Here is a 23,464-nt window from a genome sequence, read left to right as displayed (position 1 = left end):
CCCATTATCTGATAAAGGGATAAAGAACAGCTGCAGCTAAGGAAAGACATTTCATGGGGTCTGGTTTTCCTTTATTTGGGCACTGTAGGTAGATGGGGTCATTAGAAGAATCTGAGAGTTTTAGAACTTCAAGCTGCTGCTTCTTTCGGTTGCTGTTTTGCAAAATATTACCTTCTTCCTATAAAAATGCTTTCCTTCTCATGCCAGATTTCATAAAGACCTTCCATCTGGTCTGTAGTGATAACTAGAATCTTGAGATGCTCATTCCTCTTACAACTTGTAGTTAAAATGATCCAGATACAGAAGAATTAGGTTTTACAGCTTTTTCTAAAGGACTTTGTTTCCTTATCCTACAACTGCACGTATTGAGAACTGACCAACAGGAGAGAGCTCTAACAATGAACCTATTCCAAGTTTCCACTTGCTATGTTATTTTTCGTTTGGCATGTCTTAGGAGAATAAAACCATGAAATAAAAGCATTGAAATCTATTAGAATAAGGACCATAGTGAATCAGGTAATCCATAGTGGGCAAGACAAAAAAGAGAGAGCGAGAACACTAAGAATGAAAAACAAAATTAGAATCAAAGTGTATTGGAAATAGAATTCTCAAGGATTTTATGAATCTGTTGTGATCTAGGAATGTGCCAGATTGACTAAATGATCTATATAAATTCTGGTCCTTAGTTTCTTAATCCACAAAATGTGGGAGGGGATACTAAATTATGAAAAGTAGATGGGATATTGATGAAAGGCCTTTCATTCTCAGGAATTGGTAAATTCACTCACCTGGGCCCCAAGCTGTAGGGGCCACACAATGACTCAGGGAGGAAGACACAAGGCAGTATTTAGCCACTCCAAAGAGCTGCTGCCCCATTTCCCCTTTCTCTCCCCTGTTCACCCATCAGCTCCCTCCTTGTTCATAGAGCATACTTATCTTCAGTGTTTTCCTGAAGTTAATGTTCATATAATTTCATTTGTAGAAAAATGTGGGAGGTGGAGAAAAAAGGAGTGTACAGCATGAGATGCCCTGAGATGGCCTTGACAGCATATGGTATGAACAATAAATCCCCATTTGGTTGAAATTCACCTCTTGAGCAGCCTCAGGCTTATTTTCTCATGTAAAGAAGCCTACAGAAATGGAGGAAAGGCCTCCTCCTATTAAAATATTATCTTTAGATCTTTCACTTTCAAAGGATAGCATAGAAATAAAATTCTAAGGACCACAGACACACACAAAAATGGCATGTGCATAAAGGCAAGGTCTAGGGAATCAGGTACTTGAGCAATGAGAAGATAACCCATCAGGTCAGGGCCTAAGGTTTTCTGTAAAGGGATTATGTTTTCGATTTGAAGCCTTGGAATCTTGGTGGTGGTGTAATATGTTGTTGTTGCTGTTTTTTTTTTTTTTAAAGATTTTATTTATTTATTTGAGAGAGAGAGATTGAGAGAGAGTGAGAGAGACCACAAGAGTAGGGCGAGGGGCAGAGGGAGAAGCAGACTCCCTGCTGAGCAGGGAGCCTGGTGTGGGGCTGGATCCCAGGACTCTGGGATCATGACCTGAGCCGAAGGCAGTCGCTTAACGGACTGAGCCACCCAGGTGCCCCTGTAATATGTTGATAGAAAGGAACTTCAGCCAGTTGGGGTGATGTACTGCTACTGATAATCTCACTTTGCTCTCCAATAATAATCTCATCAAACAGCAGAGAATGGGAACATACTGCAGTGTCACCTGGGATAGCAGTGTGTCCTAGATTTTGTTTCTTCCTAAATACTATCTCTGAGAAATCCTGACTTGGTAAATTGTTACCAAATTGTTACCAAATGTGTAACCACATGGTAAATCTCAAAAGAAAATAAATTTATTTATATAATTGATGCTGATGAGGCATCAGTAAGAAAAAATGGGGAGCAAATGTTTTAATAGGTACCAAAATGGCTAACAAAGGTGGCATCAGGGTGAGTATCAAGGGAGGTTGGTTTACGTGTCAACATGTGCCCCAGGGAATGGTGTGTCCAGGAGGGTACTGAGGAACACCTGGCCTAGGAATATACCCCAAAGTTAAGTCACCATGGGCAGAAGAGAAAATGAAAATGAGTTTACTGTTTGTGATGTTGATTCCTGTGTAATTTTTTTTTAAAAGATTTTATTTATTTATTTGACAGAGACAGCCAGCGAGAGAGGGAACACAAGCAGGGGGAGTGGGAGAGGAAGAAGCAGGCTCCCAGCAGAGGAGCCTGATGTGGGGCTCGATCCCAGAACGCTGGGATCACGCCCTGAGCCAAAGGCAGACGCTTAACGACTGCACTACCCAGGTGCCCCAATTCTTGTGTAATTTTAAATTTGCCAGCTGGTAGATAAAAATGGTCAATGTGAATACTTTTTAATATAAAAACAATCTGTGAAGTCTTCATCCCTGGAAATTTTATGAAAGGAATAATCACCACCTAAAGGAATATTTAGGCATGCATTTACCAAGATCCTGAGAACTGGAGTTTTGGCTACATTATTTTTTGAACTCCTTTCCGGCTCTGTCATTACAAGTCTCAATTTATACAGAGATCTGAGGCGGTCTCTGGGTTTCAAAAGCCCATATCAGGTGATGATGACATAATAGTTAAGTTTTATCAACAATGATGAGTCAGGATTTGAATGAGTTTCTCTGTATAGCTCTCTAGTGATGAAATATCTGGGCAGAAGTACTTCTCCCACCTCTAGGCAGCAAAGTGGTTCATTGTGGAGGTGCTGTGCAATTTCAGAAATAAGCAACACACTTTGCTTTAAACATGGTGCAGAAATTGCACTGAGTCCCACTCAGGAGGCTGGCTTCATTTTCACAGTTCTGTGGCCTAGGGGCTAAAGCTCTGAAGGGAGGAGGAAGGCAGGCAGGCATATTTCCTGCGCTTGTTTAGTGCGCCTCAAAAGCCTCTGCTCATTTATTTGTTGAAGACAGGGTCATCTCATTTAATTCAGCAAGTGCAGAAACGCTGGCTCATAATTTCCTCTCTGTATTTCAAACATGCATTTCAAAGGTGTTTCAAATATGTTCGCAGTGAAAGAGCTGCACAGGCAACCAGACCCAGGCCCCTGCTTTCTGCTCCATAAACGGTTAAGTCAGGGAAGTCTCAGATTCATAGGTCCATCTTGGGTATTTAAGGTCAGGCACATTATGTCCAAATGTGTAGCCACAGAAAATGTGACCCAGAGTAATGTCAAGTGCAGAATAGGAGCATAAACTGTTGGAGCTTGGAGTAAAAGACGAATGGTAGGAGAACCCGACATATTTGGGAAAATACCCCTCCCCCAACTTATTTCACCATCTCTTATTCCCTCCTGGACTCAGAGAGATTTGGTGCAGGAGGCAGAGAAGGACAGTGAGGAAGGTTAGGAAGAAGCATCCTGGGATGCTGATACCCTCTGCCTCACCCTTCTAACTCAAGGACAAGCAGGGTTGAGTTGAATCCAAAATTGGACACAGCCCCCCCAAATAAAAAAAATACAGAAGTATATATATTTTAATTATGCAAAACTATGTATCATCCTGTAATAGGAGCAGGAACCCCTTGCATTGAGCCTGGATGCCCTTCCATCTTCATTACGCAGGGGGCCAGTCTCTCACCTTGCAGTATTGGGTAGAAATAGCTAAAGACTTAACTTCCCGTCTCAACTCTCACTTTCAACATTTATTTTGTAATTTAAGAAAATGAGTCAACCCCATCACCTGCCCAGCTGGGTATTTTCTTTATCGAGACTAAGCACATCATTATTTTCTCAGGGCTGGAGCAACCGCGCAGTCCTTTTTAATCAAAGGTTTTTCAATCAGCGTTGGCTTTGAAATCACCTCGTCCTCCAGCGGTCCTCGCCGCACACCTATCTCCGCGTGATTTCCACTCAAGTTTTTTCCTCCTAGCACCCCTCCCACATTCATTTCATCTTTAAGCCGCCTCAAATCCTTTTGCAAGGAAGCAGGATAAAATTCTTAAACCACAGTTACACACCATGTCAACACTCAGCTTCACACATTTGAGGGTTGTCTGACCGAGAAATGCGTTCCTTACTAAGAGGTCCAAGGGGAGGCACAGTGCCCAGGCGACCCCTGTAGTCTCCCTCCGCGTGCCCCACCCCCGCCGCCTTTGCGCCTCAGAGGGGGCAAAAATCCCTAAACCAGCGCTTGAGCTCCTGACCCGCGGAGGGGGCGAGCCGGGAAGCCGAGGACGTCCCCGGAAGCATGCGCCCCTCACCTTGTGGACGGTGCGTGCAGCCGCGCCGCACTCGGTGACCTGCGGCGTCCCGCTGGCTCCCGAAGTCTCACTCCGAACACGCTCGGTTCTCTCCCGAGCTTTATCAAAGCACAGCTTCTCTCGACAGCGGGCTCCGGAGCACTGGCCCCTCGAGCGTCCTCTGCCCGCGCCCGTGCCCCCAGGCTGTGGGGGAAGGAGCCGGGAGCGCGGCGCGCCGGGCAACCCCGTGGCGCTGCCGGCGGCAGGCCCTGCGCTTTGCGAAGTCTGGGCGCCCCGACTGGAAGAGGAGGCGAGAGCGAGAGCTGGGAGGAGGAGAAGGAGGAGGAGCGGGAGCCGGAGCGGAGCAGGAACAAGAGCAGGAGCAGGGAGCAGTCTACTAAATCACCGGCAGGTTGCAGTCGCCCAGGACACCACTGACGGCGGAGGGGGTGGGAGGGACCAAAAGGTGAGCCAGGGTGCAATGCGGACGGTGGCTGTGGAGCAGAGCTTGGGGGTCGGAGCTCCGAGTTGCTTCAGGTCTTGCTTAGGCTGTAAAAGAAAAATTCTGGAGCTGATGGCGCCCTCAGGGCTCCCGGTTGCAAACACTAGAGGGCAGCGCTGTCCATGCTATAAACGTGGCGTAAGGGTTTGGTGGTGTGGACCTGGGTCCCACATCCAGAGCCCTGTGTTGGGGGCGGCCCAGGAGGAGAAGGGTCCAGGTGGTGCAAGGAAAGGCAGATCCCATACTCTTCTGTGGCCAGCCTTGGTTGGGGAGAGAGGGAATACAGTCGCTGGCCGGTTTGGATTTTGCCTCTCTGTGGCTCCTCTAGGCAAACCCTACGGAAGTGAATTATTCATCTTTCCTTGAGGGGAAAATTACAGTCAACATCTACAGGGTGCTTTAAGGAGAGGGATGGGAAGAAGGGGGTGAGGAAGAAGTAGGGGGACATTGGGGTGGAAAAAAGTAGAAGGGGCAGAAAGGTAGGGAAAGCAGAGGAGAAAAGGGGAAGGGGAAGTGTTGGAGGTGATATTTCAGGTTGGCAAGGTCTCTGTGCTCTTCCCAGTGTTCCAGGGGTATCCACCTGCTACAAGGCCAGAGGCGTTGACTTAGGAGGGACTTTATAGAATCCTGGCACTGCTGAAGGAAGCTTCCTGAGGGCTAGTTGGTTACTTCTCAAAGGGAACTTGGGTGGCTCTGAAACCTTGAAGCTTTATATAGATTGATTCCCTATTTTGGGAGAAAAAAAATCGAATTATTTGAGCTACAACCCTGGCAGATGGGAGAGGAGAGATGGGGAGTTATAAAATAGAATAGCAAATGTTATGCAGACTCTATGATCTGTAGACAGCCTGATACAAGTTGAGAGGACTGTGCAGCCTCTGTAGACAACCCATGTATTTCCCCAAAATATCTGCCTCACACTTGCCTTTCTAGTGTGTGGTTTTATGGCTGAATTGAGGAGGCTTTATTTGGTTTGATTTAATTTTTTGGTAGCTTGGCTTCTCTAAGACACATGAAATCCTTCTTCTTCAATTCAGAAAGCAAGCATGTATGCCCTTCTTGCCTTCTGAAGTGCCTCTCAGGATCAGCAGGGGCTGGGTGGTGGTGTGAAGGGGAATTTCACTGAAGGAGAGAAAGGAAGGTTGGTAAACTCTAGTCATGAATTGTGATTTGCTTCTGTTAATCCTAAGAAAAGAGGCTTCAGTGGACTAAAGCCAAGCAGGAGGATGGGATGGAAGGGTGTTTTCCTACCAAAGAAAGATAGTACTTCCAAGACATAGTCTGAAATGTGTTTAATGATAGAGCTGTTATGTAAAAACAAACAGAACAAGAATCTCTCCTCATTTTAAAAAAGAACCTCATAGGATCAAATTTTTTATTTAGATATCCCAGGAGTAAATGAGGATATGGCCCTATTCTGGCAACTCCGGAATCGTTCCAAAAGATGAATAAAATTTGAGTTCATTTTGGTCTTTTTTAAAGGAAATTAACTTACTTATTCTTTGATTATTACAGTGTTAGCAAATATGGAAACATATATTATACATTTGGAAACTCTCCTGAGCATACCTCAGCATACCTTGGCTTTGGCAGATTTTAGCTTCAGAGGTTCATGGTTATTCTCAAGCTATTAATTAATCTCTAGGATAAATTAATTAATTTACCAGTTTTAATGAAACTCAACATCTGCTTAATAAGAGCTGATAATTCAATTTGTGGATTGCCCATTTGAATTTCCATGAGGCTCTATGAGTACTTAATGATTATAGGTATATGTAAATTACATGCTGATTTCATAATGGAGAATTCCTTGTCAGTTAAAAAATATCTATAAAGATATTGGGTAGAGGCTTGGGCACATGGCATAACAAATTTATCAACTTGTGGTGAAAACTCAAAAGTCATTTTGAAGGAATGAACTGATCAGATTCATTCATTCATTCCAAAATGTTGATAAATACCTAGCCTTTACCAGGCATGAGCCAGCTTCTAGGAATAGAGTAAGAAGACACAGTCTCTTCTTTGATGCACTGTATACTCTAGTGGGAAGACCAATTCACAAACTAACAAAGCCAATCCTAAGTAATAGTTGGGAAAAGGGGGAGTACAGTGTTCTGCGGAACCACAAAGGAGGGCACCGTAATCCAGCCTTGAGGGTCAGGAAACTGGTGGGAGGTGTGGGTGGTGTGTGTGTGTATAGGAGAAGGGGTGGTTGATAGTGGTGGGGAGTGGGAAAAATGATGAACAATAGCTTGTGTCCATCCCCAAGACACATTCTAATCCTATTTGTTAGCTTTCTCCTAGGATGCTGGAAACTTACTTAAATATTTGAGGAAGCAAGCATACACACGCTGCATTTTCCTCATACGAATTCGACTAGAAGATTCTCAAGGTACGGACTATGTATGACTTTTTCATGTCATCAGTATCCAGGAAAGTCAAGACTCCAGTAGATATTTGCCTATACTGTGGGAGTGGAAGTAAAATGGGAAAGGAAGGAGTTATGGTGAGGAGGAGCTCATGCTTACTGAGCTTACGCAGTCCTAGGTTCTCTCCATATGGTATCCCACCAAACAATCCCAACAACCTTATGACATACTTCTTATCTTTTTTACTGTTTTTTTTTTTTTGAGAGAGAGAGAGAGAGAAAGTGTGGGAGGGGTGGGAGGGCAGAGAGAGAGAGAATCTCAAGCAGATATGGGGCTCCATCTCACAACCCTGAAATCATGACCTGCTGAAATAAAGAGTCAGATGCTTAACCAGCTGAGCCACCCAGATGCCCCTTTACTGTTGCTTTTAAAGAATGAACTTCGAATTGCATTCTATGTTCATGGTGTGATGAAGGCCAGAGGGAAAGGATGAAATGTCTGTAGGTAGCTTTCTGCACTAATCAGCTGTCACTAAGTTATGCTATGGGATATATCTTGCCCACAGTAAAAATTAGCTGTGGATTGGCTGCAGTCCAATCCACATGTTCATTAGGGGACCTAGGCTAATGGGGTTAGACCAATTCTTAGAGGGAAGAGTAATGGTAGAATATCACAATTGCTCTTAAAGCTTTTCCTTAATATTAGGATAAATCACTTCTATTCATATTCCATTGCTAAAATAGTCATATGGCTGAGTTTACTTCCTCCAGGGAAGGATTCTGTAGAGGGGCTCTGTAGAAATGGGCCTGGTAGTGACAAAATATTGTGAACAAATTATCAATTGACAACAGTCTCCAGCAATGCTTTTGAATGAAGGCATTTTCTCTTTAAAATATTTACTTGTCATTATCAAACTATGGAAAGAGCCCAAATGTCCATCGACTGACAAATGGATAAAGAAGTTATGAGCTATATATATATATATATAATGGAATATTACTCAGCCATAAAAAAAAAGAATGAAACCTGGGGCGCCTGGGTGGCGCAGTCATTAAGCATCTGCCTTCGGCTCAGGGTGTGATCCCGGCGTTATGGGATCGAGCCCCACATCAGGCTCCTCCGCTAGGAGCCTGCTTCTTCCTCTCCCACTCCCCCTGCTTGTGTTCCCTCTCTCACTGGCTGTCTCTCTCTGTCAAGTAAATAAATAATATCTTTAAAACAAAAACAAAAACAAACAAACAAACAAAAAGAATGAAATCTTGCCATTTGCAATGATGTGGTTGGAGCTAGAGAATATTATGCTAATTGAAATAAGTCAGAGAAAGACAAATACCATATGATTTCACTCATATGTGGAATTTAAGAAACAAAACAAATGAACATATAGGAAGGGGGGAAAAAAAGAAAAAAGAAAAAGGGAAACAAACCATAAGAGGACAGAGAGCAGCCTGAGGGTTGTTGGAGGGAGGTGGGTGGGGGATGGGATAGTTGGATGATGGATATTAAGGAGGGCACTTGTGGGGCCTCTGAGTGGCTCAGTCGGTTAAGCATCTGCCTTCGGCTCAGGTCATGATTCCAGGGTCCTGGGATTGAGCCCCGCATTGGGCTCCCTGCTCAGTGGGGAGCCTGCTTCTGGCGCTATCTCTGCTCCTCCCCCTGCTCGTGCTCTCTCTGTCTCTCTCTCAAATAAAGAAATAAAATCTTTTAAAAATCTATATAAAAAAAAGGAGGGCACTTGTTGTGATGAGCACTGGGTGTTTTTTGTAAGTGATGAATCACTGAATTCTACTCCTGAAACCAGTATTGCACTGTATGTTAACTAACTACAATTTAAATAAAAATTTGAAAAGAAAAAAATGAATCATTGACTCTATTGGCTAATGGTGTTCACCACCCTCAGGATATAAGGAGCAAAATAATGAATCTAGGCTGACTAACTTAGTTGATGAGAATATGTCATCAGGGTCCAACCTTTACAGGCACAGTTAGCCTTGCACTAAGAAAAAGCTCTGTTCTCTGGGCGTACACTGGCCATTTCTCCATGCCTTATTTCCACAAGTTCCATGGAACTAAACCTCAGGCTCTGGGGTATTGGAGTGGCTCATGATCAACATGCTTCTACACTGAAAGTGATCATGAGAAGCAGCTCACTTAGTGAAGACTAGAAATAGTTGACATATTTTCAATAAATATTTCTTAAACACCTCCATCTGGGAAGTTTAAAAGGCAAATAACTGGTCTGTCCTTCAAGGAGCTCCAAAGTCAAGATAAGAGAAAGCACTTCCATGAATTATTACATGAAAGAGCTGAAGGAGCAGAGAAGCGTCTGTGAAGAAATTGGGGCTAAGCTGAATTTGGAAAGACTTGCAGAGTATGACTAGGCTCTCTCTGTGTATGGCGAGTCCTTCTGTCTCAGTACCTGTCTTCCTGCCCTTAGGGAAAAGGAGGAACTCAGGGGTAAATACTTTGCCTAAGGATATACATGTAGCTGAGCTGAGATTTAAACCCAAGACTGGCTCTAACGATCTTGCAATGTGTTCCAGGGATGGGCTGATGGAGTGCTGGGGAAAGGGAGAGATTATGGGATTTGGTTATGGGACTGGCTCAGTTGGCTGTGGGACCCAAACTCACCAAAGCAGGGGATTTCTGTGGCAGAATTTGGCGGTGAGGATGTGTGTGTATGGGGGTTGTTGAGTGGACCAATCTCAGAGTGCCTTAGATATGTTTATTATTATTTATTATTATTAGTCATTTTGCTTTGCATAGAAGATTTACAACTTTCAAAATACTTTCACTATCTCCACAAAACCCAACAATTTCAAATCATTATAAACAAAGAAACAGAGTTTACAACATAACATATTAAGTGATGATAATACCTTAACTTTGTGTATATTTATTTACTTATTTTTAAAGCTTTATTGAGGTATAACTTACATAACATAACATTTTCCTGTTGCAAGGATACAATTCATGGGTTTGTTAAACATGCAGTTTGCAGCCATCATCATAGTCCAGCTGTAGAACATCTCCATTACCCTAAAAAGTTCCCTCATGACTGTTTACAATTTCCCTGCTCCCACCTCCTGTCCTAGGCCACCGGCTGATCTGCTTTCTGTCTTTATAAATTTGCATATCAGTGCATATAAATATGCAATATTATGCGTCTGGCTTCTTTTACTTAGCACAATGTCTTTGGGTTCACCTGTACGTAGCATGTATCGGTAGTTCCTTCTTTCCAATACTGAATTGTTTTGCATTATATGGACATGTGGTACTTTTTTTCCTAGTCTTGTCACCAGTTGCTGAACATTTGTATAATTCCCTAACTTTAAATAGCACTTTTACATTTACCAATCACTTCGGCATATATTATCTTAACTGACCCTCACAAATCAGGGGAGAAGTCAAAGCAGGTTGCTGTTCTCACTTTATCATGACAATAAGGATGGTAATAGTAGCTGACGTTTATGGAACTCTTCCTACGTGCAATGCTGCTCTAAATATATAATGTGTATTAACTCATTTAATCTTTGCAACAACCTTTTGTGGATAGGGCTATTATTATCCTCATCTTTTAGATTGGTAGATTGGTTCAAAGTTAAGCAACATTCCCAAATCTTTGTAGCCAGAGAGTGGCAACACTGAGGTTTAAAACCTGGCAATCTGGCACCAGTAGTGAGGCCTAGAGAAGTCAGTAGATAAATTATTTAAGGCTATTGCTAGTACATGGAGGTGTACTCTCAATGTAGATATATTCAATATAAAATTATTTATCAGATCCCGAAGAATTTTAGAGAAATCTGACCCTTGGACATTAATATATAGTATACCTTTTAATTAATTAATTATTATTATTATTATTATTTAAATACAGGTAAGGATATAGGCTGTGAAAAGAAAGATATGTATGGCCTTTTCCAAAGTCACACATCTGGTCAGAGGCAGGGTCTGCATTACATCCTAGGTCTCCTGACTCCAAAGTTGGTATTTTTGTCATTAGCATTCTCCTTAAAGATTGATACAAAGCCTGGTGTGCTGGGAGACAGAAAAAGAGTGGTCTTGTATTGAGGAGGATATTGAAACTGGAAGTAAAAGCATCATGGAGACATAATTGTGTTTCTTTGAGTCTGAGGGCCCCAAACCTACTTTAGTTCCAGCAAATTCTTGAATTCACAGGTGACTGGGTCAACATGGGAATTCCATGTGTCTACACAGAGAGAATTGGCCACAATCCTTTCAGAAAGTATTGGTATTAAAAAAGGTTTTTATTTTTTAAAGATTTTATTTATTTATTTGAGAGAGAGAGAGACAGGGCATGAGTAGCGGGCAGAGGCAGAGGGAGAAGCAGACTCCCCACAGAGCAGGGAGCCTGATGTGGGACTCAATCCCAGGACCCTGAGATCATGACCTGAGCCAAAGGCAGATGCTTAACCAATCGAGCCACTCAGATGTCCCTAAAAAAGGTTTTTAAAGTTAATTATATCAGGCTCTGGAAATTATTATTAGTAAGTACTTCCCAAAGCGAGTCCTTGAAAGGAAAGTAGATTGAGTTTCTCACAAGGGTCTCTCTCAAAATTTAGCCCTAGGAACTTCAGACATCGTAATGGCAGCACCAATTGTGGAATATTCTGGTATTTTACTTTTCTTCAGTGGATTTTCAACTCCTTTCTTTCTCCTTACATTTTGAGTAAGGGTCCCTGATGTTATAGCTAACATGGTCCTTCACGTGGGAGGTGGTTCTCCATGGCCATGTTGCATGGTGAAGGAAAGACTGTGCCTCCCCCAGCACTGTTGGGGGAGCTGTTGGGCAGATAAGGGATCCAGAGCTGACTCCCTCCAGGCACTGGATTCTTTCTTCATCATAGCTTCATCAGACTTGGCTTTACAACCTAGGCTCTAGAGGCACAATGCCAAGGCTTGGTTTTTACATCCCCATAGTCTTTTCTTACCCAAAATAGGCCTATTCAGAGATTTGAGTTATTCACAGAAGTGATTTTTTTTTCTTATTAACTGTACAGGCGAAGATCTATAGCATTTCATGGAGGAGGCAGGATTTAAGATGGTCTGGAAGGAGTGATGAGTACGAATGGACAAATTTTGGTAAAGTCCTATTCTGAGCAGAGGGGTGATTTATGATAGCTAATGTATGAAATTCATTTGAAATCATAAAGTGTTTAGCGAATAAAACAGTTCAGTGTGACTGGCCCTAGAGTGTGTGTTTAGGGGTCAGGGCTGGGGTAATGCTGTGGAAATTATCCTTGAAAGGAAGAGGAACCCTGCCACTCACTGTAAGGAGTATGAAGGATCTTAGTCTGGATTGGATCACAGCAGGTCAAGAGTGCAAGCAAGGAAAACCAGAGCTATTGCAATAATTATGTGTGAAGTTATATGAATCAGAAATAAGACAAAGGTTATGGATAATACAGAAATAAGGAAGTATTTGCCTAAAAAGGCAAAATCAACAGGATTTGGTGACCAACTGGAGAGGAGGGGCAGGAGGGAAAAGGAATGTTGGAATTTCTCTTGCTTCTAGGCTGGGAGACCAAAAAATGCAAAGGTAAAAAGACAGTAAGTAGAAGAATCCAGCAGGCCATTTTGAATACAGTAGCCCGAGGCCTGTAACAGGCCTCTGGAGCAGACAGAACTGATTCGGTGGCTTCCTCGGGTTTGTGTTCTGCTTTTGTGCATACCTTCTAATTGTTGGACCGAGAGTGGCAGGTTTCTTGCTCTTTATCAGAAAATTTCTACACACTGATTTCAATTCAATACTCTGATTAATTTAAAATCATTTTACTGGTAAGAAATAGGTGGGTGAGGGATAGGCAGGTTGGAGGGGAGGAGAAGAAAACATGAAAGAAGGGGATTTCACTCATTAACTCTATTCTTTGTGATGTGTTTCCCTGGCACAGTGGTTTCTAACCCTGATGATGCATCAGAATCATCTGGGGAATGTAAAAACTAGAGCAACAAAACCCAGACCCTGCCCTAGACCTACTGAATCAAAATCTCAGGCTGTGGTCCCCAGTGACCCTGGAATCTGTGTTTTCCAAAGACTTCCCCAAATGATTCCTTAATGTGTTAAAAAGAAAACCAAAATATTGCTGACGACTCAGATACAATGTATTTTCAAAACGGTAGTTTTGTTTTAGAATAGGTTTTCTCTAACTGTTCAGATTATACAACCCTTCTTTTACCCTGCCAAACGTTTGAAGGTTGTCTTCGTCTGCTCAGGCTGCCACAACAAAGTAACACAGACTGGGTGGCTTAAAAAAAATGAGATATATGTTCTCATGGTTCTGGAGACTGAAAAGTCCAAGATCAAGGTTCTAGAAGGGTTCCGATTTGGGTGAGACTTTCTTTCTCGCTTGCAGACAGTTGTGTTTCTCTGCCCTCACATGGTGGCAAGAAAGAAAGACAGAGACAGAGAGATAGAGATGGTTGGGGGAATGGAGGGAGAGAGAGAGAGACAGAGAGACAGATCTGGTGTTTCTTCCCTTTTATAATGACATTAGTCCTGTTGGAGCAAGGCTCCACCCTTATGATTTCATTGAACCTTAATTAGCTCCTTAAAGATCATGTTTCTGCTACAGTTGCATGAGAGTTTAAGGTTTCAACATATGAATTTTAGGGGGACACACAGTTCAGTCCATAGCAGTCGTCTGTAAAGCCAATCTGCCCATCTCAAGGGAGATTAGCCACCACAATAAGACATACATACACACAGAGTGTCCTTCTAGCTTCTCTTCATTACAGTTATTAACACTTTACTTTCTCACCACTGTTTTAAAATTTACAAAGTAGAAATTTTTAAAAGTCTGTGGTATCAAAATACAAAATTCTTTATAAAGCATCAAAGTGATGCATCCAGTTGTTTGGTAGGACTTATCAGAGTTATCCTCGCAATCTGGGATAGTAGGGTTAGTACAACTCTTAATTCTTGGACCACTTGCACAGAATTATAGACTTTTATAATTTGTTTAAGGATTAAAATAATCATCTTGTAATTCAGGTAAAAATAGTTTGTTAGCATATAATAATGACCATAAGATACAGGTAGGAGGGCTGTGGCAGAACCATGACCCAAATCCAAATTTTCTGAGACAAATTTTGTGGTTTTGCCAATCCAGTTTGACTTCCTATTTCCTGCCATTGTTCTAATACAATATGTTCTATTAATTTCCTGGAATGTTGGAACAAAGTACCACAAGATAGATAGCTTCAAACAACAGAAATGTATTCTCTCACAGTTCTTGGGGGTGGAAGTTCAAAGTCAAGGTTTGGGCAGGGTGAGGCTCCATCTCAGACTCTGGTAGATCCTTCCTTGCCTCTCCCAGCTTCTGGTGTGGTCAGCAGTCCTGGGCATTCCTCGACTACCAGCTGTATCAGTGCAATCTCTGTCTTCTTTGTCACGTGGTGTTCTTGTTGTGTCTCTGTCCTCACGTGGCATTTTCCTCTTCCTACAAGGAGAATGGTCATGTTGGAGTAGGGCCCACTCTAATGACCTCACTTGAACTGAATTACATCTGCAAAGATCCTATTTCTGAATGAGATCACGTTCACAGGTACAAGGAATTGGGACTTCAACATATCTTCCTGGGGACAGGATTCAACTCATAATATCAGGTAACCCAGTAAGAGCTCCTGGTTTTCTGTACCAATCACCTTTGTCTCCATATGAATGCAGTATGCTATCTCACTGAAGAAACTGTTCTATAATTTAGGCAACATTATTAATTTAAACAAATCTTTAAACCAAAAAGAAAATGTCTAGTTAATTTCTGCTTGATGTCTCTGCATTCCTCTTAGGAGTAGGAAGTATTATTTTATGGAGGAAAAAAAGATAATCAGAACTCTCAAGTGCCTGATTCAGAAGGGTTTTCATGTGTCTACAGGAACACAAACTCTGGAGTTTGTGGAGTTAAAATTTTTTTACTCAGTATAAGCATGGACATTGATCTTGATGGTACAACTGATAGTAGATTTCTTCCTTATTTTTTAAGCTCTTATCAAGTCTCTGCAGTGCGCCAGGATTTCAACAGAACAAATAAGATGCTGTCTACCTTCAAATGACACTCACCCTTGCTTTCTCTCCAGAGGGAAAGCACCAACAAAACTATCTTTGCCCTTGGCAAGACATAATTTAAAAGATGTACCATACCAAATAGAAGAGTGGTAAAAAGATAAACAGAGAGAAAGAGAGAGAGAAAGAAAAACTCTAACAAATAGTAATATTCCTCTTGCATTCATGTTAGAATAATTTATTCTGTTGTTTAGAGAGACATTGATAGTATATTTTTTGTTTTGTTATTTTTTAATACTGTTTTTACCTTTGAATCCATTTTTGCTTTCCAATACCTTTTTAAAAATTATTTTATTTATTATTATTTTTTTAAGATTTTACTTATTTGTCTGAGAGAGAGAGAGAGAGAGAACAAACAGGGAGGAGGGGCATAGGGAGAGAGAGAGAAGCAGACTCTCTGCTGAGCCGGGAGACTGATGTGGGGCTCAGTCTCACGACCCCGGGATCATGACCTGAGCTGAAGGCAGACACTTAATGGATTGAGCCACCCAGGTGCCCCTAATTTATTTTTTGAGAATATTTTATTTATTTATTTATGTATTTGAGAGAGAGCAAGAGTGAGAGGGCACAGGTAGGGGGAACAGCAGAGGGAGCGGCAGAGGGAGAGGCAGAAACAGGCTCCCTGCTCAGCAGGAAGTCCAGGGCCCACCCAGCTCAGTCCCAGGACCCTGGGACAATGACCTGAGCCAAAGGCAGAGGCTTAACCAACTGAGCCACCCAGGTCCCCCTCTGATACTTTTTTAAAGCCAGGCCTGATGCTCTCTCTCTGAGACCCCGCTTCATGAATGGGTAGATGAAATTTATAATCTGGAGCTGACAGTTCAGTGGCCAAGATAACTGCACAGATGTGGGCATAATGTATAATGGCTGTTCTTGAAGTCCCCTGAGATTACACCGTGTTCCTCAAGGTCAGAAAAATCATAGTGCACTGTCAGAGTGAAGTGACACAACTATTGGATATAAATGAGATCAAAAGGCAATGTTTTGTATCCTATTTTGATTACGGCTTATAGAGAGAACTAATGCAAATCGATGCAAAAAATTCAAGATTGCTTAGTAAGCTTAGGAGAATTTCTTTCTTTCTTTCTTTTTTTTTAAAAAGATTTTATTTATTTATTTGACAGAGAGAGACAGCCAGTGAGAGAGGGAACACAAGCAGGGGGAGTGGGAGAAGAAGAAGCAGGCTCCCAGCGGAGCAGGGAGCCTGATGCGGGGCTCGATCCTAGGACCCTGGGATCAGGCCCTGAGCCAAAGGCAGACGCTTAATGACTGAGCCACCCAGGCGCCCCAGGAGAATTTCTGTCTTTGTATTTGGCTAGGCATTGCCAACACATTCGTAAATAGTCACTTAGCCATGTATTTGAACAGATTTTAATGTGGATGGTGGATGAGTCACAAATCTGAGTTTTGGTGCTCCTAGATGAATTCCAATGCTGACCAACTATCAAGTAATGATGGAGAGAAAAAAGAAAGATTTAAAAAGTTCTCAATTGGCAAGGATAATACATCATATGCTACCTAAGTCTCCACATTCGTTAGTCTGATTCTGTAGAGATTCGAATGGAAGAGTTTTTCCAAATGAGCAGAGTTGGCCTCATTTCTGCCCTGTCATTGCTGCCTGTGCTGGTGAGCACAAGAGGGGCTTTCTGGTTTAACCACCAGTTTACTCCATTTGGCTTATTAACTGTCCTCAGTTGAACTTGTGCAGTTTTGCATGGGTCCTTCAGTGACTCCATGATTTAGCTTTGGGCATTGCTCTATTCAATTGTATGAAAACAGTGTTTGCAAACAGCATTCAGTGTTTTCTAGGAATCCTTGTCAACTACAGGACAAAGTCCAAATGTCTTAGCTTTGCCTTCAAGGCCCTGTCCAAATATATCTCCTTGCCTGTGACTAAAGCTTCAGCCAAACCAGTTCACTGTAGTTCGGACAGGCCCGAGCCTTCTCTCCCCCAACCTTTGGGCATGTTGTTTATTATGCTTGAAATAAGTAACAGGTAATTTAAGTTCTAGCCATTCTTCAAGTTGCACCTCCTTCATAAAGTCTGTAAGAGATATCCCTTCAATTTAGCCTTGCGATGATCTCACCTAGAGGATTTATTTGTAAAAAGGCAAAGCAGATTTTAATCAAGGGAAGGAAAAAAACAGATGTTTTTTCCTTCCCCTGAAAAGAGTCAAAGACCAGCATTCAAGTCTTTTGGCTCAAAAGGAATCCGGGATTATGAGATAACACTGTACTGGTCAACAGGACCCAGCTGGAAGAATGTTCTGATGTAGTGAACTTGTTAGTGCATCTAATAGCAGCTAGACCTCCTGACCTCTTTCTTGTCTTAGAAGGAAGAAAGCCAGTAACGGATTTCCTTCCATGCAGCATATCTGATACAACTGCTTTAAGGTAAACTCTTGAGCATTAGTAGCAGCTGGTTTTCCTCTGGAAGATAGAAGTCAAGGAGACAGGGACAGTTTTCATGGTCATAGTCTGGGGCTGCTGCAGTGGCCTTATTCCTATTCCAAAAATGATGGTACTACTCTATCTCTCTTGTAGATACATAATTCTAAAGCCTGAAGACTTTCAACTTTTACTTTTGGCCAACACTTTCAATTCAAGGCTCATTGAAATAATGGTTCTAGTAGGAAGCTGCACTCTCAGTCTTGTCATTGTCATCATTGTCAACAGATGCACCCTCCATCTTAAATCCTGTTAAGGCTGCAGTTTTACAGACACCTCTTATGACTGCGCTGGTTGAGAGTACAGAAGCAGTGATTGCTTTTATACCTTGGAAGCTTCGAACTGTGAGTCTCTCATTCAGCCTAGATTGCAGACCTCAGGCAGAGAACATCTCCCTCCCTAAAACAGTGTTTCCTTTAATCTCAGTTTATAGGCTTGGTAACTCTGATCTGAGTTTGTTTCTCCCTTGTAGACTTTACTAAAAGTGCCAGATAAGAGCCCATATGTGGATCACTATGAATATTCCAACTATTTCCCTAACACTGGAGTCTCTAGCAGAACATGGACATTCTTCCAAAGTACAGAGGCAAGCATTTGACTAAGTATTTTGCTACCTCATCGTAAGGATCACCAGCTTCTTAGCTGCTATTCCTCCACTAACTCTTGACATTCTTCGGCTTAGTAGCATTCCACTTTCAATTACCAGTTTCTGAATCACTAAGATTTTATTTGGCTATTTATAAGAAAAATTCCAACAACTAGCTCAAGCAATGTAAGAAATTTATTTCTCTTTCATGTTAAAGAAGTCTGGAGGCAGGTAATTTAGAACCGGAACTCAGTGTACTATTTCTCTTCTATCCCATCCTTTGTACTTAGATTCCAACTTTCGAGGTTGCCTCATGGTGCAAAGTGGCAACTGGGGTTCCAGACATTTTGTTCAAGTTTTAGACAGAAATAATGTAGAGGACAAAAGGACAACAAAATCCCCTCCTTGTTGAGTTTATGTCCTTAATAGTGAGTAGGGAATATAGTCTTTCAGTTGGTATACCGAAGCTTGTAATTAAACCAGGATTCTGTTATTAGGTAGGAGAAATTGAATATTGTATAGACAACTATCACAGTATTTCTCTAACATTTAACCAGCCATTATTCCAAAAACTAAATGTAGTGGTAAGCCCCTGAAGATACACCTTACAAGTACAATACAAAAATACCCCAAACTACCCGTGGCAAAATAACTTGCATTAGTAAAATACTGAAAACAATCTAGATACCCACGCTTTGATTAGTTGAGCAGCCATAAAATGGTGTAATTTGCCATTGTAAAAGTGACAAATTAGATCTTTATGTAACTATATGGGATGATTTCCAGAATATATCATTAAATAAAGCAAAGTACCAACAGGTATGCAGTGAACTGGCTTTTGTGTAATAAAGAATAAATAAATAAGAGCACATAGACACACATTGCCTAGTTTTTCAAAAAAGAAACATAGAAGTGACAACCTAGAGAGTAATGAAAGTGATTACATAAGCAGGTGGGTGAGAACTGAGGAAGGGGTAGGGCTGGGAACGAGACTTCTCTGAACATACCTTTAAATAGTGTTGACTTTTGGAATATTTTACACATTCATGTAAATATTTTATATATTCAAAAACAAGCAACTAAAAAGGATGAAATAAAAAGCAAATACTAAAACTTAATACAAATACAAAAAATCTTCATTGTGTATAAAGTTGATATCATAATTACATAGAAAAAGGAATTAATCAAAGTAACTGAATATAGTACTTTGACCATATACACTTAGAAGAATATATTTCAAGGACAAAAACAATTACAAACCACATTTGAACTCTTCTTACTGGGTTTGTTGTACTTGGTGATATTGGGGTTCCAACTCTCCGTCTTGTTTGCATAGTAGACAGTGAATGAGTGAATACATACATTTTGGGGGGAAACAGGCTTTTTCATGTAGGAGAAGGAACTTACAAAAATGGAATGTGAAAAGTTAAGGAAGAACATTGGATGTTGGGTTTGAATTGGAGATAACAGTATGAACAAATTGTGTATATGTATTCTTTGCTGTCTTCATTAACGTCTAAGAAGCAATTAGACCCCAGCAGCAACAAGCATACCTCATTAATTTTCTTAGGTGAAATAATTGTGTTGGAGTTAGGTAAAATAATATTTGTATTCTTAAGGGATGCATGCTGAAATAGGGGTAAAGTCACGATGCTTACAACTCATTTTCAAATGGCTCAGTAAAAAGTTAAATAATGTAAAACAGTCTCTCTTTCTCTCTGTCTCTACCTGGAGAGAAAGAGGAAGCAAATGCAGAAAATTGTCAAGAATTGATGAATTTAGGAGAATAGTATATAGGTAATTATTGGTTTATTCTTTCAACTTTTAAGTAGCTGGAATCTCAGGTTTGGGAAAATATTATGAGGTTTGATAGTTTAATTCATTCAAAATTTACCATGAAATTACTATATTTGACTCCCATGATTTTCATTCTAAGAACTTACCATCCCCTGACACTTTCTATATTCAGTCGTTATATTGCCAACTCCCCCCATCCCCCAAATGAGTTCCATTGAGTAAAAATTTGGTTTTGATCATTACTATAGCTCCAGACCTAGATTGGTGCTTGGTACCTGCTAGATGCTCAGGAAAAATATCTATTGAAAAATATCTGTTGAAAAACAAAGAAAAGATATCCAAAATTTCACAATTATCTAACCTGGCACATGTATGTTACCAGGTGCTGGACATAGGGAGGGCATTGTCAATAGAGACATATCTACTGCTCATCTCTGGGAAATTCTCTAGTATTATTTCTCTGATTTTTAAAATGTGAAGTTTCCAATATTCTAATTTTTTAAATACAAACATTTAACATGAAACATATACTAAATTACTTTTAATAAAAATCCACATTCCACTGCCCATTACCACCCCCACTAAGAAAGTCATTTTTTTAAAACTTTGAGATATAATTGACTATTACATTGTATTAATTTTAGATGTACAAGACAGTGATTTGATAAATGTACATATTGTGAAATGATTACCACAATAAGTATACTTATCATCTCACATAGTTACAATTTTTTTTTTGTGATGAGAACTTTTTTAAAAAGATCTATTTGTTTATTTGAGAGAGAGAGAGAGAGAAAGTGCAGGGAGAGGGAGAGAGAGAATCCACAAGTAGACTCCTCACTGAGTGGGGAGCCCAATGTGTGACTTGATCCCAGGAACCTGAGATCATGACCTGAGCTGAAATCAAGAGTCTGATGCTTAACCAACTGAGCCACCCAGCACACCCCCCTTTTAAAAATAGATTTATTTACTTATTTGAGGGGGGGGCAGAGGGAGAGGGAGAGAATGTCTTAAGCAGACTCTGCACTGAGCCCGGAGCCCAAAGTGAAACTCAGTCTCACTACCCTGAGATCATGACCTGAGCCAAAACCAAGAGTCAGCCGATCAACTGACTCCACCATCCAGGTGCCCCTCTTACTTTTAAGAAGCAATCATTTTTAATGCTTTTGTTTGCTCTATTTTCAGTGGTTATGTCCTTACTTACAATGATATGTTTATACTATTATATTCTTAGTAATCAAGTTGAGAGATTCCTTATTGACTTCCTGTTTTGATTGGTGAGGATTTATCAATTTTGGGACACTCACCTCCTCTCCTCCAATCTTCCCAATATAGATATATTGCTAATGTAAGTTATCAGAAACCACTGCTTATATGAATATATTCATTATTGTATAGTTTAAAATTTTTTGAGGTACTCTTTTTTCTTTTGGCCAAATTCCGTCTACATACCTTTAATTTTTCTGAATATTCTACCATATTTTGTTCTCTAATTGTCTTCCTACCCTTTATTCCTTGAAGGCCTTGGAGTCAACTTGAGGTCCTGTCTTCCTTTGCTCTTAACTGCTGGCTTGACAGTTCCCCAGACATGTTATTTAGCTGTCATTTGGGGACTCTCCACCATTTTTCAGGTTGAATCTACCATATCAGGTTTTCTTAACTCTCTTTTTCATGGTTAGCTTATTATTTTGTTGGAGCATGTTGTTGAGTAGAATTCTTAGAAAAGATGGGCCTGAGGAGAATTTATTTGAATGCATGCATTTAACAAAAACATCTTTATTTTACCTCACACTTGACTGATAATTTTGCAGAATGGAAAATTAATTGCTGACAATCAATTTCTCTCATATTTTTGAAGGTTTTGGTCTACCATCCTCTAGCACACCGGGTTACCAAAGAGAAACTTCATGCTATTCTTACTCTTTGTTGATAACCTGTATTTTCTCATTTGTGTTATTCAGATTTGGTGTAACAGAATTTCTAATAATGTTCCCTACATCTCTTTGTTTTGCTTTGTTTTTCTTTCAGTATGTTGGACACTCAGTGGGAATTTTCAATATAAAAACTTGTGTTTCAATTTCTGGGAATTTCTCTAGTATTATTTCTCTGATAATTTGCATCTTCCAATTCTTCTTTTTCACCTCTGAAGCTCCTATTAGGTGGGAGAACCAGTATCTAATTCTCGTTTTATAGATGCCAAATCTTTCGACTATACCTGAGGATTTTATCTATGGTCTCAGAGATATCTCTTCTCTGAAACCTCTCAGTTTTCCTAGAGCCGGGACCCTCTGGTGAATGGGCACCTAGTTCCCAGGATTTTACATCTAGGGTGTGGAAGGTAATGGAGGAATTCAGTATTTTTTAAAAAGATTTTATTTATTTATTTGACAGAGATAGACAGCCAGCGAGAGAGGGAACACAAGCAGGGGGAGTGGGAGAGGAAGAAGCAGGCTCATAGCGGAGGAGCCTGATGTGGGGCTTGATCCCAGAACGCCAGGATCACGCCCTGAGCCAAAGGCAGACGCTTAACGACTGAGCCACCCAGGCACCCTGGAAATCAGTATTTTACATACAAACTTGTAACCAAAGCCCTTGTTCCAGCCCTGTCTTTCAACTCTACATTATTCTACATCTGACATCTTCAAGGATTGAGCATGCTCAGGATTTGATGGGGGAAGCTGTCAGTCTTCTTGTTTGTATTCCTTCTATGAGAGATGTGGTCTATGTTTGTTTCCATCTTCATTAATCAATTGCCAGAACTGCTTTCCTTTTTCTGTAATTTTTTTGGAAATATTTGTTGCTTATGTCCACTCTCTTTTTCAGCCATTTCTATTATTCTTTTACTAAAAACTTAGTGTAATCTCATATTTATATTATATTCTAAGTTATGATCCCATACTATGTTATTTATTTTGTTGCTCAACTTATTCCAGCTCTGGTTACCGAAAGCTCTTTTACATTCGTTTGTGGGTTCAAGTTCAGGAACTGGATGTGGTGACTGCTACTGGATTGTCATTGCTTCTAGGCCCTCTCTGCAGACCAAGTGAGGTAATGTATGTAGCATCCTAACCCACCAGTACACACATGTCTATACTTGTTTTTGTATCCATCTATTTGTATTTACATTAAGTTAAACATGAGTTCATACTGATGTCTCTGATTCTAATCTAGTGCTACAGGCTTCAGTCAAGGTGAGGCATTTTTAAAATTCTATTTTATTTTTTAAAGATTATTTATTTGAGAGAGAGAGAAAATGTGAGCAGGGAAGGGCAGAGGGAGAGAGAGAGAGAGGGAGGGAGAGAGAATCTCCAGCAGACTCCCCACTGAGCATGGAACCCAATGTGGGGCTCCATCTCATGACCCTGAGATCATGACCTGACCTGAAATCAAGAATCAGATCCTTAACTGACTGAGCCGCCTGGTGAATTTTAAAATTAAAAATAAAATTTTTAAAAAATT

At 40.8% G+C, this 23,464-nt stretch overlaps 2 protein-coding genes across 2 annotated transcripts in view; one reads left to right on the top strand and one right to left on the bottom strand.

Annotated features, from left to right (window-relative positions):
- The window catches only part of HTR1E (5-hydroxytryptamine receptor 1E), a 70,392-nt gene extending 65,906 nt beyond the window's left edge, over nt 1-4,486 (bottom strand). The window contains exon 1 of the mRNA XM_008687326.1: nt 4,242-4,486. The gene's annotated coding sequence lies outside the window, so the exon portion shown is untranslated. The remainder of the gene's footprint in view (nt 1-4,241) is intronic.
- Nucleotides 1,935-23,020, top strand: LOC121102305. Its single transcript, XM_040628096.1, has 4 exons — nt 1,935-1,958; nt 4,063-4,686; nt 7,016-7,114; nt 22,939-23,020. The coding sequence occupies exons 1-3, from the start codon at nt 1,935-1,937 to the stop codon at nt 7,052-7,054; spliced, it is 687 nt and encodes a 228-aa protein (XP_040484030.1). The 3' UTR covers nt 7,055-7,114; nt 22,939-23,020.
- Nucleotides 23,021-23,464: the final 444 nt, after the last annotated feature.

Source organism: Ursus maritimus, unplaced genomic scaffold, assembly GCF_017311325.1.
Source record: "Ursus maritimus isolate PB19 unplaced genomic scaffold, ASM1731132v1 scaffold_13, whole genome shotgun sequence".
Classification (NCBI taxonomy): Eukaryota; Metazoa; Chordata; class Mammalia; order Carnivora; family Ursidae; genus Ursus; species Ursus maritimus.
Note: the sequence above shows the minus strand (reverse complement) of the source record. Positions and strands in the feature narration are given on the sequence as shown.